The sequence below is a fragment of the Fukomys damarensis genome, unplaced genomic scaffold, assembly GCF_012274545.1.
Source record: "Fukomys damarensis isolate Sample0158 unplaced genomic scaffold, DMR_v1.0_HiC HiC_scaffold_18, whole genome shotgun sequence".
Classification (NCBI taxonomy): Eukaryota; Metazoa; Chordata; class Mammalia; order Rodentia; family Bathyergidae; genus Fukomys; species Fukomys damarensis.
The window spans coordinates 2832768-2855172 of record NW_022900930.1 but is presented as its reverse complement, the minus strand read 5'-3'; the positions used below and the strand labels follow the sequence as shown (position 1 = coordinate 2855172).

The 22405-nt window shown below is 35.4% G+C and overlaps 1 protein-coding gene across 1 annotated transcript in view; it reads left to right on the top strand.

The window, feature by feature from the left end:
- LOC104857324 (disintegrin and metalloproteinase domain-containing protein 32-like) overlaps positions 1-22405 on the top strand; it is an 88709-nt gene that overhangs the window by 37545 nt on the left and 28759 nt on the right. Inside the window, exons 7-13 of the mRNA XM_010617146.2 lie at positions 928-996; positions 3584-3655; positions 3850-4016; positions 6725-6806; positions 15718-15854; positions 19541-19712; positions 20750-20842. Coding sequence (XP_010615448.1) covers positions 928-996; positions 3584-3655; positions 3850-4016; positions 6725-6806; positions 15718-15854; positions 19541-19712; positions 20750-20842 — 792 coding nt within the window. The remainder of the gene's footprint in view (positions 1-927; positions 997-3583; positions 3656-3849; positions 4017-6724; positions 6807-15717; positions 15855-19540; positions 19713-20749; positions 20843-22405) is intronic.

Sequence of the window (22405 nt, the reverse complement as noted above, 5' to 3'; positions counted from 1 at the left end):
TATGTATCGGCCTTCAAACGCTTTTAACAGACACCACCTATGAGCCCACTCATCCTTCAGGGAGCCGCTGCGCAGCTGGAATCACCCAAACATAATTGTTTGGGAACGGTGTGCAGTCTCTTCTCTGACGTCAGCCAGCCACACCAGGGACGTGAACGTCATCCTCGTGGATGCCGCTGAGCTGGGCGTGTGGAGTGGGTTGGCAGGTGGCGAGGTCCTAGCACCACAGCATTCTTGTATAGAAATTCAGCTCCTCAAGATGGATGTCATCATTAGGTACCTCAGGCATGGATAACAAAAATAATATATATAAATAAAAGAAACAGCTGCTTCTTTTGTCCTAAAGCAATAGCTTAGTTCCACTCTACCTGCACCCCAGGTATTTCTTAACCTCTAGTAGGCTGGGCAGATACTGAAGAGCTGGTGTTCCGGGAGCCGGAGTGGGGTATGCATGATGTAGATTGGCACTGGAGGTCGGCACTGCCTTTATTGACTTAAAAAGAAGTTATGAGGTCCCATCCTAGACAAAGACAGAGAGGTAAAGCTGTCACCTCTTAGTAGGAGGCTCTGCAAAGGATTTGGATACAGGAAGGATTCTGGCAGGTGTAACTATCTTTTCAATCTCCAGTATCTCCACAATCTGTAAAACAGAAGTTCAATGTGTCTCTGATATTTAAATGAAATATATGCTTCAAAATGCTAGGTGTTCTGTTCTTCATAAATTGGACACTGCAGATCTATTGCGTGATTTCATTACCAGTGGTTTTAATACTAGTGTCCAGGATATAAAACTTAAAGCTCTATACATTAATATTTTTCATTTGTAACAAGAAAACTTCCTACCAAGTCTTATGAGTGCCATGACAGTAGCATTTATAAAGAATTTGAAATAAATCAAATTTTATTTTCTGCTTTTCTTTTCTCTAGTCAGAAACACCTGTTCCAGACTTACTTCCTCTTTATCTAGAAATGTATATCGTGGTGGACAAAGCCTTGGTATGTGTTTACACTTTTTCTTTAGTTTTAAATATTGATACAAGTAGATAGTTATTCTTAGCTAGAAGGCTATGAAAAGATTCTAGTTATCTTACTTGCTTTTTATTACAGCACAGTATAAAATATGCAAACTAAAAGCAAGCAACAAAAAACCATTCTAATTTTACCAGAAATATTTTATTTGAAATATTTAATAATAGTCCTGAACAACAACAACAACAACAACAGCAACAAAAACCCAAAATGACAAGGCCAGGTGTGGTAGTGCATGCCTGTAATTTCATCACTCGGGAGGCTGAGGCAGGAGGATCACTGTGAGTTCGAGACCAGCCTGGGCTACATAGTAAGTTCCAGTTCAGTCTCAACTACTTAGACCTGTCTCAAAAAAAAAAAAATTCAAAACAGTCCTGAAAAGCAAAATGATTTTTTTTCTTTTGCTGGATCTTTACACTTTTAGGGACACTTTTAAGTCACACAAATTTTTAATGGGCTTGTGGTGAAGGTGAGCTTGTTTAAGAGTTCTAGGGGAGTCTACAGGTGCAGTATATAATCCTAATCCAAGGAACATTTCACTTCATGAAATATTTACTGACGCAGTAGTGATGACAGTATACCTGTGTATGAAAACTGTTTCCATTATTACTGTATGTCAGAATTTTTGATCAGCAGGTACTTCTAGTGCAGTCCACGGTGTGCCTTATGTGAAGGGCACTCTATAGATTCTTGATTTCTGTAAACAACTTGAGGGCCTCTTAAAATTTAGGGCCTTAGTGTGATTACTTAGTTTGTAATCAACCCTTTAATGGCTTCATTTTTGTAGTTATTAAAGATTTCAGAAAGTAGGGATAAAACTGTATTTTCCAGGTTTTATTCTGATGGTAAGATTTGATTCCCTCACTTAAGGAACCTCACAGAGAACCTGAGTGGTACTTGTCACCAGCTCTTAACTCTGAGAATAATGTTGTTTTCAAAATCTACAAGGCCCCAAGTTATCAAAGCATAAGAAGTAACCAACATGAAAAGGGCATATTAACACAGTGGGGCTTACAATGGATACAGTAAATGGTCAGCTGGTGGGGGGTTGGCCTGGGGAAGACTTTGTACCAACCTTCCTGGGCAAATGCAAGAGAAGGTTTGTGATTAGTACACAGGGTTAAAAGAGGGATGTGGAAATAGATAAAGCAAATAAATTATAGGATATTTGGATTTTAGCTTAAGGCAATAGGGAGACATTGAAAAAATTTAAGAAAGGAAGTACCACATTCATGGTTTCGTTTTGGAATTTTTAGTTTGGCCATACTGTAGGGGGTAGATTGCTGACGGGAAAATTGGAGGAGTAAGCATTTGAGAAACTATTCAGTCATTGAAGTGAGAACATAGAAATTGGTTTCAGTAGGACCAGAACCAATGGTAAAACATTAAAGTTACTGGTGAGGTAAAATTAGAAGAACTTGTAAATTTATCTGTCTAAATCTGCTGAATGTCATCTACATATCAGCTACTTTTGTCGTTATTAAGGATATAGCAGTGAACAAAAGCTTCTGTTTCTGTGAAATATGTCATAATAAATGTGGGGTATAGTAATTGATAGTACCATTAAATACTAAAGTAAAAACACTATCTTTTTTTTTTTTTTTTCCTTTGGTACCAGGGATCGAACTCAGGTCCTTGCACTTGTGAGGCAGGTGGTAGAACCACTGAGCTAAATCCCCGGCCCAAAAACACTATTTTGAGGGAGGAAGGAGCATTTACTTTCTGATATGAGTATAGTTTTGAAAATTTGAGATTACTACAGAAATCCACTGCATGTGGTGTACTGTGGAAAGCCGATGTGTAGACAGTTTAATTGTGTTGCAATTCAGAATTCCTTCAGATTTTAACACTTTTTGTACACTGATTTGTGTGTGTGCATGTGTGGATGTGTGTGTTTGTGGTTTTGTGTGACTGTGGTGTCTCAAAAGCACATCACCACAAGATTCTTGTGCTAACTTTCCACAGCCTCACCCCGATCCTCCTCCTCCTTAATCCTGGAGTGGCATAAGCTGTTCTTCTTTATCATTTCAAAAATATTATATAAAGTTTTCCTGTAGTGTTTTCTTTGGAGTTTGTTTTTAATCTCACCATATTTTTCTTAATGTTTTTCCAAGGGGTTCCATATGTGAGGATTTCATTTCTTTTTTATTGCAGAATAATATTCTGTGGAATGGTTGTACTATATTTTCAACTCTTAAATGACTTAAAAATGTTCATTTCTGGCCATGAGGGACAACAGTATTAGGAATGTTCACATGCTGGTTTTTGTGTGATTATGTTTTCATTTATTTGGGATAAATGCCCAGAAGTACGATGGATAGGACATGTAGTAAAGGTGGTTATTTGTTTCATAATAAGTTGCCAAACTGTTTTCTAGAGTGACTGTACTGTTCTGCATCACCATTCACACACAATACAGGTGATCCAGTTTATATTCATTTTTTCTTTGTTAATGTTTTATTTTGAACTATTTAATCAGCCAGTAGATGAAGACCGAGTCTCAAAATATAACATAACAAATTGGGTTTAAATGTAAAAATCAATTGTCTTTCAGTATGATTACTTGGGCTCCGATAGTGTGACCATAACAAACAAAGTCATTGAAATGATCAACATTGTAAATTCAGTAAGTATTTTCCTTTTCATATCAGATTCTTTGTTTGTGAATTACATTTTCAGTAACTTGAAGTGCTGCTTCTGAGTAATTAATTCATCCATTTAAATTCAGTGTGGATTTGTATAGTAATACTGAAATAATTTCTAGGTTACTATAAAATAACACAACATGATTTTAAATCTATTTATTTCTTATGTCCTTAGATGTTTGCACAACTTAATGTGATGATTGTGTTGTCATCACTGGAATTGTGGTCAGATACAAATAAGATATCTACAGATGGCGAGGCGGATGAATTACTGTACAAGTTTTTGGAATGGAAACAGTCTCATCTTAGTCTAAAACCTCATGATGTTGCCTTTCTATTCATGTAAGAATAATGGCTCAGTATTCCTGGAAAGAAAATACAAATCTATGATAATAATGTAATTAATTTAGGGAAATGTTATTTATTTTAGGGTTTCATATTTTGATTATTTGTTAGGTGCTTTATTAAGTCTTGTGCTCTCTTCTTGGTTTTCAGACAATAAAGTAAGACTACCAACACGTATTACTAAGTTTATCAAACTATTACAAATGAATACATTTAGATTGCAAGAAGTTAAGCCATCACAAGACTTTCTTATCTAGTGGTGTATCGAGGATCAGAAATCAGTTTCTAACTCCAGAACCCAGACCCCCAACCACTTCCTGAAGAGTTGGAATTTATCTTGTGAAGTTTATTTTGATTATAAGCTTGATCTAAGGCTTGAGAAACTTGGTTAAAGTATTTTATCTTAATTTTATTTTCAATGTTAGCTTTATAATGAGAAAAATAACTATATATTTCTTTTCTATTCATGTTAGATTGTTGGCGATAATAAATAGCTTTCTGCTTATCTCACTGTATATGTAATTTGTATTTTACAGTTGGCATGTCAGTATTTCTCTTTGCATATGAAAGATTAATCTATACTTCACATATCAGACAGAAATATATACTACATTTTTCAGTGTTTTTATTTTTAAAGCTGGGTTTTATTTATTTATTCACTCATTCCTTTGTTTGTTTAGTATTTTTTGTTAGTACAGGTTTGCAGTACGTGATGATTACATTCATTGTGGGGCCTTGGTACATGTACATAACACATCTCAATGGTTTTCCCTTCCCGCACCCCCCTTTTTTATAATTTTTTTGCCAGAATCAGATTCATTGTTTTATTTTATAAGGTCCTTATAAAATGGATTATCATAAATACAGAATAATAGGCCAAAAGCATAAAACTGGTAAGACAACTATACTAAATCAAGGTACACTTTTAGACATATTTTTTCATGCTGATTTACAATAACTTTTGCCTCTTTTTTCCTATTGTTTGTCTTTATTCCATACTTTATTTATATATTGAGTTTTTCACATATGATATTTATACTTGTGTGTCTGATTTACTTCAGCTAACATTATGTTTTCAAGGTGCATCCATTTTCCTACAAATGACTGATGTTTATCCTACTTTATGGCAGAATAGTACTGCACTGTGCATAAATACTACATTTCTTTTACCCATTCATCTGATGATAGATATGTATGACAATTTGAATTCAGTAGACATGGAAGTGAAGTAGAAAATCATTTCAAGTTGTGGAAATAATATGCCTATTGTCACCAAACAAATTCATTAGCTCTTTTCAAAATTTCATTCATAGTTAGGAATGACTTTGCACACTTGAAGGAGGAAAGGGGAACAGGAAGCACTTAACAAGCAAAACAGTAGGTCTTGACACCTGATTTGAAATGCCCTGGCCACAGTGAGAGGTGGCAGCTGCACCTTAGTGGTTGAGAGTATGGCTCTGGATTCAGACTGCTTTAGTTTAGATCCTTTAGTTAACTTGATAATCATGTCACCTTTGGAGAATTCGACTTCTCTTCTGTTTAATTTGCTTAACATGTATAAAATATTATTTATTCCAGTGGCTTGTTTTGAATATCAAATGGGATAATTCACGTGAATCTCTGAGAATAGTGCTATTATATGAGCACTTGTTTGTGTACTTTCTCTTGAAGCTAAAATGTGATGTTTGGGTCGTACTAAATATGTAAGGTCATATCTACGTGGGTTTGATTACAGAAACTAATAAAGTATTCTCTAAATAATGAAAAAAAGAATAAGATAAGACTATAAGAGCAAGAAGCAATTTAAATATGTTCAGGGACCACTTCCATCTCCAGAATTAAGGATTATTTTAATGTCATTGCCTTTTGTCTTTTACTTTCCTTTTTAGTTTTATTTTAGGATTCCCTATTTTTAATGTTCATACAGAGATTTCTTTAACTGAAATACCGAATAGTTTCTTCGGTGTGAAAAACTATAGTAGTACACAGGATCCTAATGAGATAATTAATGATGTGAAATAGGAAGTAAAGGGCTAAAGGTGTAAGGAAAGTGGGAAGGGTGGGGGAAAGGTAATAAGGGAGGGGGAAAAGTATGAGAAACTGAAAAAGTGGAAATAAAGTGTTTGTAAATGAGGAGGGGAGGAGGGGGTGAAGGGAGGGCAGGGAGGGCAGGGACAAGGGGAAAATGAGAATCAAGACCTATTATGTAAAGGTACAGGATCCCAATGATAAATGTAACTGTATTGTATACTTAGATTTTACCAATAAACTCAATAAAAAGAAAAAAAAAGTGATGTTTGGTTATGAAGTAATAAAGTAATTCCTATGAGAAGCTGTTGATATTTTTTATATGTGACATATTTTACCTATACTTTTAAATTTATGTCCTTGTTAGACAATAAAATGTTTTAGATCAAAACATTGGAGCAAAGACTTTGGTGACCTTCACCAAATGTAATGAGAACAGTCACGAACTCAAACTATTAAATCTATTGAATATGTTTTAAACAGTATTTACTCTGATCTAGTGAAGACTGTCTTCCAAATTTGGAGCAATTAAGACATATTAAAAGGTTGTGTCTCAATTTTATAGAGACTGGAATTTTATGAACTACAAATTCAAAGCAGCAAGACAATTATGCAATTCTCACATTGAAATTGTTCATTAAAATTAGTTCTAAATGTGTATGTATTTGTTTATTTAGTTACAGAGATTATCCAGACTATGTGGCAGCAACATTTCCTGAAAAGATGTGTTTTATTCCTTATTCTGCGGGAATTGCACTGGTATGTAATTACTTAACTTCCTTTAAAAAAAGTAATGTATTTAAAACTTACTCAAATTGTTAGCATATATTTTATATAGAGACAGGGACTCACTATGCAGTTCAGGCTGGGGTTGAACTCACTGTGTAGCCCAGGCTGGCCTCAAATTCATGGTGATCCTCTAGCTCCAGAGTGCTGGGATTAGAGCCTGTGCCACCATGCCTGGTGATACTATTTGCATTTAGAAATTGTATTTGTTTTTTTCATTATCATTTACATTTTAAAGTACTTTTTTGTAGAAAAAGTGTCATGTTTCAATCAGCTGTGGTGTTATTTGAAAGTTAAAATAAGAACAGAAATACCATAAATACACTGGCATTTCTTAATGTATAAACCAGTGCATCATGAAAAATTATTCATAAAGAAGTCCAGTTGGGCGGCCCAGGGGAAGAGGGCTTTATTTCCTGGCACCAAAGCCCAGATCCACAGCACAGTGCTAAGAGCCTCCCAGCAGGAAGGCAGTGATCTTTGAGGATCTTTGAGGCTGTGACCTTCACCAGGGAGGAGTGGGCTTTGCTGGATCCATCCCTAAAGAAGCTCTACAGAGATGCAATATTGCAAAACTTTAGGAATAAACTGGGGCGATGACCAGCAAATTGAACGTGAGTACAACAGTTACAGGAAAAATTTAAAGTAGTTTGTAGTTACAAGAATATTCCCTCAGAGTTCACAAATATTACAACCAAGGCAACTGCACAAATGAAGCCACAAAATTTCTCCAAGATTTATACATGTTGAGTGTCTAGAATCGGACAATTGAATATTTGAAATATCCTAATATCTGAAATGCACAGAGTCATGACATCATGTTACAAGTGAGGTTATCTAATGTATAAGAATAACAAATTATTTTTCATGCTCAAGATTATAAAACTGTTGGGGCCAAGGATTTAGCTCAGTGGTTCTGCCGCCTGCTTTGCAAGCTCAAACACCTGAGTTTGATCCCCACTACAAAAAAAAAAAAAAAAGGAAGATTATAAAACTGTTGTATGAAATTGTATTTAGGCATTACTTATAGGTATATATAAAAATATTTATGTTCAGACTGAGAGCCAAGTACAGCATATCTAATTACCCATAGATGTATTTTCAAAAGACTGCTTTCTTCTCAAACAAGTTATGGAAGTAATGCTATATGTATTTCAATGTGGCATACACATTCATTATTTCAAAAATTTGTAACCCTGAGGAAGTATTCAAAATCCAAATCAGTGCCCCCTGTTTTGATAGTTGCTGTTCTCAGCCATCTTCCAGAGCATACATTCTTTCATTTTCTGAAATACTAGAAGCTGCCTTCCCACCATGTTTGTAGCAATGTAACAGTAGTATAACATCTAAGGAAATGTGTATAGAGATTGGACAAAGAGTAAAAATAGAAATTCCATTTTGTCCACCTATGCTTCTGTGGGGTTTATTCCCCCAAAGTTAAATTAATCATGTTACATTGACACGTACGTATCCACTTACAAATATGAAGATCTGGAAACAGTCTGGATGCCCATTCACAGATGAGTAGAAAGGAAAAATAGAACAGCCTGGGCAGGAAGGTGCCTACTTGCATTCCTAGCATGCTGGGAAGTTAAGGCACGAATATAAAAAAATTTATATTCTACCTGAAAATCTTAATCATTGATGAGACTCTGTCTCATAAAAAGAGATAAATAACTCTGAGAATGCAGCTCAGTGCTAAAACCCTGGGTTCAATTTGCAGCACTAAAGATAATGTAGTGTGTATATATAATGGAATAGTATTCAACCATAAAAGAGAGTGAAATAATGTCATTTGCCAAAAATGGATGGATCTGGAGCAACCAACATAGACATTAAAAAATTAAGAAAGAAAATTTTGAATATATATGTATATATATAGTGACTTGCACAGACATGGAAGGACAGTGCACAGATACCATTATATACCTCAGGAAAGAGAACGGAAGAGAAAATCTGAACATAGGTGGGAAACGTTTTATTTTCCTCTGTGTTCAAGTTCATGAAAGTCTTCATAGGAGAAGGAAGGCTTATATAGGCGATAAATGTGGGAAACACTTCACTTTTTCCCCTTACCTTGAGAAACATGGAAGACTCCCACTGAAGCAAAAGCCTGTGTGAATAATATGAGAAAGATTTTTTTTTTATTCTCATAGTGTCAGAAAACATGCACAAACTTAAAAATGAGATTTAGCGTGAACACAGAATGTGAGAAAGGCCAGAAACAGGTGCGTTAGTAACAAGGTGCACTGCTGTAAAGCACACACCCGGGGACAGTCTTCTTCCAGTTTACCTATGGATGAACACCCTGGTGAGGTCAGAAAGTGCTTAGGAATGCTAAGTCCAGAGCAACAAAGCGTCCAGATCTGTGCTGTGTGCAATGCGTGGCCTAAGTTCAATGGATAAAGTGAGTTTCTTCACACACTGAAATTTCACTGAGACTTTAAAACCAGCAGAATCCCTCACTGGTGGCAGCGTGGATTAAATGCGGTCATTAAGTGAAATGTGCGAGGCATAGACAAAGCTTGATCATGTTTGTTTTTAGCGTTTAAAATTGACAACTTTACAGACGCAGAGAGGATAGCGATCATTGCTAGGTGTGGGGGTTGGAAAGTTGAGGTGTGTTAAAAGAAAGCCCGGTGTTTCTCGAGTCCGCAAACCCTATAGTGAGCACAGAGAACGGTGCAGTGCCCCAGTGGATTACACTTGGCTCCCAGCCTGCTTCCGTAGATGCAGAAGATAATTGTGAGGTGAGGCGGGTGCGATAGTCAGTTCACAGCATACGCATAGCAACCGATTGTACTGTTTTCAGGGTATGATTGTGTTCTTTTTGTTTCATGAAATTAAATTCAGCAGAAAGAAAACATTATTTATAAAGAAACTTCTATAAATCAAATAGGTTTCTGTTTACATACATAAAATTGCAGAAATGTTGTTGGTCCAGGGCTTCGGCTCAGTGGTTCCACTTCCTGCCTCACAAGCACGATGACCCAAGTTCGATCCCGGTACCAAAAAAAAAAGCAGAAATTTTGTTATAGATAATATAGATTCAAAATATTAAAAAAAGAAAAAAACTGAGACAAAAATCCACTCAGATGTTTCAGAGTTCTCAAAGACGCACAGTATTTAAAAGAAACTTTTATGTAGACTTTAAACATTTATGGTATTTTTACATGTTGTATAAAATCACCAGAAGTATTAAATCCAACGATGAATGTCATGTCATTGTTAGGGAAACTTTCTCATCGTACTAATATTTTTAAAAAACAAGTTTAAGAACAGTGTGTTAAAAAAATAAATAGCAACTTAGGTTAATCATGTCTTATTTGTTGAGTATGTAAAAAATTTAAGAGAATTTATATTATGTGGCATTTTGTCACCACTATTAACATTTTGAATGTTTTATTTTCTTTTTTTTCATCATTGAGTGTATTGGTACATTTTAGGTGCACAGTACAGTTACGTTCATCACTGGGATCCTGTACCTTTACATGACAGGTCTTGGTTCTCATTTTTTCCCTTATCCCTGCCCTGCTTTCACCCCTTCCTCCCTTCCCCATTTACAAACACTTCATTTTCATTTTCTCATATTTTTCTTTTCCCTTATTCCCTCTCCCCTACCCTTCCCACTTTCCCTACACCTTTAGCCCCTTTCTTCCTATTTCACATTGTCCATTGTCTCATTAGGATCTTATGTACTATTATAGTTTATTCACACCAGAGAAACTTCCATATTTACACGTGTGACTTATTTATTTCAATTAAGAGTATATCTTCAATATGTGTCCATTTTCCTACGAATGAATCTAATTTCTCATTCTTTCTGGCTGAGTAGTACTCCATTTTATAGAAAAACCACATCTTCTTTATCCAGTTTCCAACTGATGGGCAAATGGGCTGAGGTAGAATCTCAGTGTTGTTTTCATCTGCATCTCTGGAATGACCAGTGATGTGGAACATTTTTTCATATATTTACTTGCTGTTTTTACTTCTTTGTCTGAGAAATGTCTGTTCATTTCAGATGCCCAATTTTGAATAGGGTCTTTATATTTGGGGGGGCTGATCGTTTTAAGTTCTTTATATATTCTAGATAGTAGTCCTTTGTCTGAGGAGCAGCTGGTAAAACTTTTTTCTCACATTTTAGGTTGTCTCTTAGTTCTGTTGATGGTTTCTTTTGCAGTGCAGAAGCTTTTTAATAAGATGAGATCCCAGTTGTTGATTCTTTCTGCTGGTTCCTGTGCTTCTGAGGATTTGTTCATAAAATGTTTTCTATGCCAATGTCTTCAAGAGTTCTGCCTAATTTACCTTCCAGCAAGTTTAGTGTTTCTGTTTTAATATTTAGATCTTTAATCCACTTGGATTTTAATTTAGTGCATGGTGAAAGATAAGGGTCAAGTTTTAATCTTTAGCAGGTTGAGATCCAGTTTTTCCAACACCATTTTATTAAAGAGACTATCTTGCCTCCAATGGGGACGGTCAGCTCCTTTGTGAAAGATGAGGTAGCTGAGTACATCTGGATTTGTTTTTGTGTCTTCCAATCTGTTCCACTGATCCTCAGGTCTGTTTCTTTGCCAGTACCATGCTGTTTTTATCACAGTGGCTTTTGAATGCTTCATTTTCTATTTTGTATTTTTCTCTGCTTGTCTGTGGTTCTCACTCTTGCTCTTTTTCTAATAATGGAAATTTGCCATGCAAGGTTTTATTTCTAATACTTACATTTTTAATTGAAGTGTGAATATATTTTAAAATGTAAATATACAAAGCAATAAATGATAACAAAGCTCTCTCCTTTATATCTTTTTTTTTTTTTTTTTTTTTTTTTTTTTTTTTTTTGTACCAGGGATTGAACTCGGGTGCTTGTGCTTGTGAGGCAGGCGGTTATACCACTGAGCTAAATTCCCCACCCTTCTCCTTTATATCTTAAGTTGTTTTATTTAAGAATTTCTGGGGGCCATGGATTTGGCTCAGTGGTTCCACCACCTGCCTTGCAAGTGCAAGGGTCCAAATTTGATCCCCAGTACCAAAAACAAACAAACAAACAAAAAGAATTTCTGTTAAGCTCTTCCTTAAATTGATTTATTTAAAAATATACTTGCTGTTAACCTGTCCTATTTGCATTTTTTAAGACTAGACAATATTGGTAATATTATTTCTGATACATTTAGTCTAGTCTGTCAGATTTTCATGTTTTTAGTTTTTCAATTAAAACGGCTTTTTTGGTTCTGGTGATGGAACTCAGAGCCTCTGTATGCTAGCAAAGCACCCACCACTGAGCTACACTCCCAACCCCTATACTTTTTGTCATTTTAAGTCATATCTGTGTACCTTGACCAATGATTATGGATTCTACTTCTATGCAAAAGGCATAAAGTTTGTATGTAGTTTATTCTGTGACTTTCATACTTGGTTTATAGGCTGATATAAAAATCAAATTAATCAATAGTATGTTACAGTGTTATGAATACATGAATAAGATCATACATAAAATAACCAAATAAATGCTTCTTTCTTATGCCAATAATGCACTGATGCTCCAAGAAGGATATTTTAGACATTACATTTACCTCTCATGGTCAGAATCATCTACCTCAGGAAATTAAAAATTGATCTTTCTTTACTAGGAAGCAACTACTATTTTTTTCCAAAATAACTGTAGAGTTTGTTTTTATTTTATTTTTAAATTTTATTTATTTATTTGTTTGTTTGTTTGTTTATTTATTTATGGTACCGGGGATTGAACTCGGGTCCTTGCGCTTGCAAGGCAGGCCACCGAACCGCTGAGCTAAATCCCTGGCCCAGTTTTTATTTTTAATAGTGTGTATGCATGACGAACACTGAGTTATCTTATTAATGAAAATTATTTTGCCACCGCATTTAGTAAGCTGGGGAGGTAAATAATACTCGTAACATTTTTGTAATTTGATAAGGAGATTAAGGAGCAATGAAAATGTAGTAGGAACACGATGAGTTTAATGTGCTGGTGCTGGTGTAGATCATTGAAAGTGAGGTCCTAGGGGCTGAGGATTTAGCCCAGTGGTTGCGGTGCCTGCTTCGCAAGCACAAGGACCCAAGTTCGATCCCCGGTACCAAAAAAAAAGTGAGGTCCTAGGGGAGAGATGAGCACAAAAGTGCGGATGTGATGTGCAGTTACTGATGAGAGGGAGGAGTACATTTCTGCTAAAAGGTTTGTGCCCAGGCCTGGAGTGTGCACTGAGGAATGAGTGGCTAGGACAACACTTAGGATGAAGTCATTGGTGGAGAAGCCGTGAAAGAGTGAGGCTTTTACAAATAATTTATATTTACATTCTTACTCAGCCGTGATAATGTGGAGAATAATAAAGTGGAGATCGCATTATAGAATCAAAGCCAATAAAGCTTTAGTAATTAGGGCAGAGGAAGATACACAGAGACAAAGAAGACAGTGAGACAGAATAGAGAATTCAGAAACAAACAATGCATAGGCATGTGGTACTTTTTCACAAAGATGATATTGTGGTACACTTGTTGAGGATTGGCCTTTTTGATGAAACTGCCCTTTGACCAGATGCTATCCCAAAGGTAAAGTCTAAGTAGATTGTGTACACACACACACACACACATATTAAACAACAAAGTTCTGGAAGACAGAAATCACACATCTTCTTGACTCTAAAGGTAGGAAAAGACTTCTTCAAAATATGTCTTCATTCAGAGAAGTACAGTAGTTCCATTCTTTTCCTTTAGAATTCCTTGTTACCAGCAAATCTTGGTAAGGCTCTTACCAGTCAGAATCTATTATCCACCACCCATGAGTCTCTCCTAAGCAACCCAAACAACAGAGGTACTGGTGCCTGAACTCATGCTCACTTGGTCTGCTTCCTTTTGGGAACATGGTTCTGTCTGTATTGCCTAGCCTGGCCTGAAACTTGCCATTTTCCCACAACAGCCTGCAAAGTAGCTGGGATTCCAAGAGCACCACCAGGTCCAGCTTCTCCTTGCTCTTTTGAATAAATCTGTAATATTCATTTCCTGCTATTGCTAGTGTATCTTGCTGATCCAGTCACACAGCAAAGCTGTGTGTTTTCCTTTTCTCTTAACCACTAATGTCAATTAAGTGTCATAAAAGAAATTGAGTTATGGGAGGCAAAATAAACATGATACCACAGGAGTCAGACACTGCTTATGCAGTTTACCTATTCTTTCTAAACCTATTCAGTGGAGTGTTGCTGTGAACATTCAACTCTACAGTTTAGCAATCAGATAATATCTATTTCATGATGAGATATTCTAGTCAAGATTACTTGGTGACTTCTGGTGAAATTTTCAACTCTACTGGGACAAATTTCAAGTTAGGAGTTGCTTATGGGATAACTGGTACATCATTCAGAGCAGTTTGTCCGAACATCGCATATAGTGACCTCTAATATCCAAAAAGGCCACTAAGCGTGTACCTCCCATTTTGTTATAGTGGCCTGTGTATACCACACAAATGTGTCTAAGTTTAGAAATGGGGTCCTGATATGTCCCCAGACCACTCCACTCCTAGGATTGACCATTTTGGTAGGTTACTGAAGTGCTACAGAATTTGTCTCCTACTCTCCAGCATACATATATTTTAATAAAACATTTGTAATGCTTATCAGGTTTAGTAAACATATTATTACTACATCAGTGGAGCCAGCATAATGTGCTGTGGGCTATAAAGCCATCCAGGTCTCTCTGGGCCATGTTGTCAAGAGAACAGGAGATTTGGAATAGCCCCATAAGGCAAGTTGTAGTAATGATACATTATCTGGTCCCAAACTACTACCTCTGTGGTGAGGCAAACTAGTTTTATTTGTTGTTGTTGTTGCTGATGATGATAGATTAAGAAAGGGAGCTGCTAGGTCCATTGCTACATAGCAGTTGCTAGAGGCTATGCTGATTTTCTCTACTCAAGGTGCTGTGTTGGCAATCTCCAGTGTGAGTGCCGTCACTGCCAAGTTAAATTTGCAGTAATTTACAGTCATTTCCCATCTTTGATTTGACTCCTATATCACACAAACAAGCGTATTAAATAATGTTAAAGACGATTAGTGTAGTTTTAAACTTTGTGAGTGCTATTCTATGTAGTTCTCCCAGAGATACTATATTTTTTATGTGATTCACTGTAGGATGACCTTGAAAAAAAGATCCTATAGACCATGTGAAGTCCATAAGACTATTTTACAAATTAACTGTAGAATCTTTATTATCACTATTAACACCTTAGCAGTTGAATGCTTTGATATTCCTGACAACTTAGCTTCCCACTTTGGTGATAGTTTAATAAATCAGTCTGTCACTGAATACATTGTATTTCCAGTGTCCTCCTTCTCCTTGGTAAGAAGCTTATTTGGGCACTGTTTTAATACATAATCAGTTTTGCGCAGTTTAATACATAACCCAAGAATGATTTTTAGAGATTATGTTTTCTGTGGCTTCTTTTAATATTAGTCAATGTGTCAATGAGGACCCTGGCAGGAAACAGACGCTGTACTTTCATTATGTAGCCACAAGCTAGGAGGAGATCCTGTAGACCTTGTTAATTGCACATTGGAGCTGTTGTAAGAACTTGGGTGGACTAAAGATTATGGTCCAAATAGTCAAAAATCATTAAAATTTCCTTCATGAAATTAGTTCTTTTTATATAGTTGTGGAATGTAAGAATCTAATTAGGTGTTCAATTATTAAACAATGGCATTGACTCAATAACCTTGTGTCTTAGTAGAATTGCATCAGAAGAGCTTCATTCACTTCTATACCATATGTGCCTGTCCTTACATATTAGGTACAAAATAAAAAATATTCATAATCAGAAAGCTAAAATTTTTTTAAAAACCATTCAATTCAATGTCTCTCTGAATTTTCTTTGTGATGATTTTAGTATCCCAAGGGCATGACTTTAGAGACATTTGCAGTTATTGTCACCCAGATGCTTGGACTCAGTCTGGGAATAGCATATGATGATCCAGTGAAATGCCAGTGTTCAGAAGCCATCTGTATAATGAACCTGGAAGCGATGTAAGTTTGTTCTCAAAGACTTATTTATTGGTTATGTCTGTTTTGTTTTCATTGTGGCATTTCTTATAGCAAAATTAGCTCTAAAGAGATCATGTAAGAGTGGGGTATACTGTAAAAGACAATCAAAGGCAGCAGATCCAACCTGCAATATACATTGGCAAAGGAATTTTATGTAGGACAGATATGTTATAAAAGCACTTAGTGTGTTAAAGTACTTCAAAAATATATTATGCCATAACAAGTTTTGATTTTTAGAAAGAATTTTTCCTTTCGCTTTTATGTTTTTTTGATATAGGAAAATTCCATCCAAAGAACAAGAAGTCAGAGGAGATAATGTCAGATATTCAGTGTTGGTGTGAATTTGAACAGATTACTTTACCGTGCTTAGATTTACTTTTTAAATCTTTAAATAAGGATAATAATGTCTGTTCTCTCATTTCTGAAGGTGACATAAGAATGAAACAAGAAAATAAAACAATTGTTACATGTTGTAAATCCGTGGTGGATTCACTGTGGTAATCTCTGAACTTACCAGGCTCCCAAAACAGCGCATCAGTCAACAGCTGCTGTGTGTGTTATCAGTGTTATAGCATTTTCCTGTGTGTAAAAATGATCTATGAAAGATGTGACCCATTATTCCAGAAAATCCACTGACAGTTACAAGTGAGACAAAGGTGTTAATTTTTAAAAACATATATTTTTTCCTAGTTATTCTTCAGTACCACCTGAGAGTTAATTTGTAAGTTCTAAAATAGTACAAACTCCAACATGTACACTTCTATACTTACTTACATTCCAAAAATATATCTAAAAATATCTACATGCAAAAAATACATACACACATAGCATGATCATGTATGGAGAGATGACAGGTACGTGTGTGACAGAGAGATGGCGGAGGTAAGGCAAGTGGAGACACCGTACAGAATGACCACACAGACATAAGACGTGCTGCCCGATGTCCGTTTTGGCAGCTATGCTTAAGGACGTCATGAGAGTTTTATGAACCTCATTCAGCTTCTAGTACTAATGAGGATAAGTTCAATCCATAATTATGTTGTATTTGGTAAGTGCTAAAAACCGTTTCAAGCATGAATATATGTTAACATTGATTCAAACAATATTTCTGTAGGACAGGTGCTCTTAGTCCCATATTGCAGCTGAGTTTCCCAAAGGAAAATTACCCCCGGTCAGCCGGGCGTGGTGGCACATGCCTGCAATCCCAGCATTCGGGAGGCTGAGGCAGGAGGATTGCTGTGAGTTTGAGACCAGCCTGGGCTACATAGTGAGTTCCAGGTCAGTGTCAACTACAGTGAGACCCTGTCTCAAAAGACAAAACAAAACAAAACACTTGGAAACAGCCCATTTGCCCATCAGTTGGAAACTGGATAAAGATGTGGTTTTTCTTTGCTTCTTTCAAAATATTGTCATATTTTAATCCCAACTGCAGAAAAAAATGGTAGAGAGCACTACTTTCTTTTTAATTTTCCCTGTTTTTTGAACCAAGAACTTATCATTTCAGCAGTCTGTTATAAAATAATTTGGGAACAAAGCTAATATAGCATTAAAATTAAGAGTGCACCTATGTTTATAGCAGTACAGTTTGTCATAGCTAAACCTTGGACACAGCCCATTTGCCCATCAGTTGGAGACTGGATAAAGAAGTGTGGTTTTTCTATAAAATGGAATACTACTCAGCCATAAAGAATGAGAAATTGGATTCATTCGTAGGAAAATGGATTCATATTGAGGATAAGTGAAATAAATAAGTCACACGTGTAAATACTGAATAGTTTCTCTGGTGTGAAAAAGTACAATAGTACATAAGATCCTAATGATATTAATGACAATGTGAAATAGTAAGAAAAGGGCTAAAGGTGTAGGGAAAGTGAGAAGGGTAGGGGAAAGGTAATAAGGGAAAAGAAAAAAATATGAAAAAATGGAAATAAAGTGTAAATGGGGAGGGGAGGAGGGGGTGAAGGGAGGGCAGGGACAAGGGGAAAAAATGAGAACCAAGACCTGTCACATAAAGGTACAAGATCCCAATAATGAATGTAACTGTACTGTCTACCTAGAATGTACCAATAAACTCAATGAGAGAAAGAAAAAAAAAGTACAGTCTCAAACAAACATGAAAAAATTCAAGGCAACTGATTAGAAATAAACTTTGGGAACATGTGTTTTTATGAACTGTCATTATGGGCAGCAAACAGTTGAATAATTGAATTGAGAAATGCATATTATTCAGATCATCTGCAATACATGTGGAAAATTTTGCTGTCCACGTGTAAAGATACAGAACTTTTCTGTGAGTGGTTTATTTCACTTAGCATAAGAATTTTTAGCTTGCCCTATGTTGCTGCAAATGATAGGATTATCTTGTGAAGACTGAAAAGTATTGTATATGGTCTTTCCTCAGTATCCTTGGGGAATTTCCCTTCTAGAATGGCAATAGCAGAGTATCAGAAGTCTCTTGTATAAAATAAAATAGGACAGGCTGAGTGTCCAATAGTACAGATCTGAAATGCTCCAAATTCTGTAAGGTTTTTAACCCCAACCTGACTTTACAAGAGGAAAGTTCTACACCTGAGCTCATGTGATGGGAAAAAAGTCAAAATGTTGTGCACTAAAAGCTATAAGTTTATCCCCAGGCTATGTGTTTAATGTGTATCTGTAACATGAATAAAATTTGAGTTTAAACTTGTTTTCCCCCCAGGATATCTCATGATGTGTATGTCTGTGTTCCAAGGTGTAAAGCGCAATTCAAAATCTGAACTGCTTCTCCTCACAGTCATTTTGGATAAGGGATTTTCCACCTGTATTTGCATATAAACTATACATATACTCTTTTATACTCTAAATTCTCTCTGCATTAGTTAAGATACCTGACACAGTGTATATGCTATACAGATTTTATAATGAACTTTGAAAGGAATAATCAGGATAAGTCAATACAGACAAACTTTTAACAAATATTTCCCATCCAAGGTTGGTTAAATCTGAGGGTGCAGAACCCACAGCTTCAGAGGGCAAACTGTATGGACCATGTTTTCTAAATCCATTCATTCACTGATGGACATTTATGTTAATATATCTTGGCTGCTATAAATTCATACAACATGGGAATAGTAATAATGTACTGATACTTGAAAATTGATACAAGAGTAGATTTTAAATATTATTGAACAAAAACCTGAAATTATGAATATGTAAATTAGCTGCAATATATATATATATATATCAATCAATACATATATATCTCATATATCTCCAGACATCACCTTACAATTTTAAGAAAACTGTGCTAATATCCATTCATTGCAAAATGCCTGAATTGTGAAATTTTTAGCTTCTCTGAACTTCCGTGTCCGCAAAAGATAATATCAAACTCCCTGGTTTGTAGTCCTGATTAAACAACTAAATGCATGAAATATCTAGCTCAATAAAAGTCAGTTTCCACTTTGCCTTACAGATTTTTACTGCATACTGAAACTGATTCATCCTATGGAAGTGTAGTTCCTCAGTTATCTTTATTAACGTTAATATGGAGAAAGCTATATAAAATTTTGGTAAACATACAGTTTCTCTGAGGCCTTTGAGGAGGCCTATTGATCATTTGAAAATTAACTTCTATGTTATGTTTTCAGAGCAACTCTGCCAATGACATTGTATGAATTCATCTTTAGGCAATCTGGTGGTGTGAAGACTTTCAGCAGTTGTAGTTTGAGTGACTTTCAACGCTTCATTTCAAAAGTGGGTGTTGGATGTCTTCAGAATAAGCCACAGATGCAAAGAGGCCAACGCTGTGGCAATGGCATAAGGGAGGGCAACGAATTCTGTGATTGTGGTACCATACAGGTAAGTCTGATAGCTGGGAAAAGAGATGAATAGATTTAGAGTTTGTTCATCTTTCTTTATAAATATTATATATCACTCAAGCATGACTGGTTACCACTCATACTGACAGCAAGTGAATTAAGCTGACGTGCCCATGAGAAGGTACTGTCTAGATTTTAAGTTGAAGAATTCAAAAAAATTTCGAATGTCCTGCAAAATTTGTTGTTGATGGCTCAGAGGAGACTAGAATAAACTCTTTGTAATTAAAAAATTCCAAATATTTGCATAACTGTGAGGTGTCTTATAAATGTTTAATGAAGATTACTCCGTCAGTAACCCATCATGTGTCTTTTAGGGTACGACTTCACAATAGAAATAGTATGGTGATAATATCTGTTAATATTACAAACTGAACATTAGGTAAATTTGATCATTTACTTGACAGGGAAGTCCTGAAAATATGATGAATGCAAAACATTCTAAATATAATGCTTCTGAATAATTCCATAACTGTAGGAATATTACAAATATAAATTTTCATGACCCTTAGATAAAAGTGATTATAGGGTTTATTAAATGCAAAAGTGTGAATTACTTAGATGTGTATCATTTTAATTACTACGCTTTATCATATGACAGAGCAAGTCCTTTTACTCTTGAACATTAATTTCTTTGTGGGGCGTAATCTACACACAACAAAATTCACCATTTTAAATATATAGGTTGATGAGTTTTGACAAATGTAACCATCTGTATGATTGTATATTATTTTCACCATCTTAAAGGATGATCAGTACGCATCCACTTAGCTATAAATTTCTGTAGTTTCTCCTTCTTTATGGCTGAGTAGTAGTCCATTTTATTAAAAAAAACACATTTTCTTTATCCAATCTCCAACTGATGGGAAAATGAGCTGTTTCCAAGTTTTAGCTATTACAAACTGTGCCGCTATAAACATGGGTGTGCATTCAAAAACTAACCCCAGCAAATATATAGCTCCTACCGAAGATTTTATTGTCATCAGGCTATTTTTGCATGTATATTTCATATATTCACAGCAATGTGGAATTTATAACTGCTGTGATCATGAAACCTGTCAGATGAAAATATCATCACAGTGTCTTGGAGGACCATGCTGCCATTTCTGTTTAGTAAGTTTTAATTTTATTAACGTTTAAAACCATATAACTGCATATGTAGGAGATATCAGAATACTTTAAACTACAGATTTAAATCAGAATAAGTGACTTTCAGTCATGTTTCAGATCTTGTGAACTTTTGTCAGGTGTTGGGGCCTCTGTTTAATGCTCATATTCTCACTACATGCTGTTATTTTTTAAACCTTAATTGAAAACTTGTAGAACTTTTCAATAAGGAAATCTCAGGTGAAGTGGACAAGTATTTTTTCATTCTATTTAATATTTATACATTTATATATCAAAAATGATACTTGTTCTAATAAGTTTGCATTGCATACCTATGCAGTTGAAAAATACAGAACTTTAGGCTAGGGATTTAGCTCACGGGTTCTGCCATCTCGCTCACAAGTGCAAGGATCTGAGTTCGATCCCCAGTACCAAAAAAGGAAAAAAAACCCCACAAAAACCATATCTTTTTATTATGTGTATAAAGAATGCAACTCAATAGAATTAACACTTTCAAAATAATACATGTAATAAAAATTTGAACTATTAATTTGGTAGAGATTATTTGACTTGAAAGGTCACATTTTAGTTTACATGGTGAAAATACTGACTGCTGTTTCCTGATTTCTTTCTTTCTTTTTTCTTTTTTTGGTACCGGGGATTGAATTCAGGTCCTTGCACTTGCAAGGCAGGCCACCGAACCGCTGAGCTAAATCCCCGGCCCTAACAAAGCAAATGACTTTTTTTTTTTTTTTTTGGTATCAGGGATCAAACTTGGGTCCTTGTGCTTGCGAGGCAGGAGGTGGAACCACTGAATTAAATCCCCAGGCCCTTCCTGATTTCCTTTAAAATTCGTCTAGTGTATTCAAAACAATTTTCCCATGTGAGAAAACCTCTTCTGAACTCCCTACCATGGGTCCTGTCCTATTAACTCGCCTCAATTGAAACAGTTTTAAATTTTTTTCTAGACTCTTATTATCTGGTTACATTCTTACTTCTATAATCTTTTATTATCAAGTTGAAATAATAAATTAAGGATTATAAGATTGATACCCATTTAAGATTTTTCATGCAGAATTTCAAAATCCTATCTATGAAAGAATTAACTAACTATAACATAATTTGTGTTAAAGATTAAGTTTCCATAAAAATTCCCATATTTGAACTGCTTCATTACTCACTGATCTGTTTCCCTTCATTAATTCTGTTATTCTACAATATTTAACATTTGTCATAGTATATGGAAGTATTTTTTACTTACACATTGCAGTTTACATAAATGTATTTTATTTGGAAATCGACTTTAAATTTTTTGATAAAAGGAATAATTTTTCAAAGCTAAAAGTGATCTTTACTCTCTTATACTAAAAACGCAAATAAAACTTTTCATACGGGATATTTGTTGTACTTATCTTTTATGTATTTCTTATCTCCATTTTAATTGATGACTGTAGAAGCCAGCCTACAAGTTTGTCTTGGGGCGTCAAACAAAGATTATGACAAAAGACACAAAGATAATTTGGAAGAGGCAAAGAGGGACACTGGGCACTCCTGCCTCCAGTGGACAAA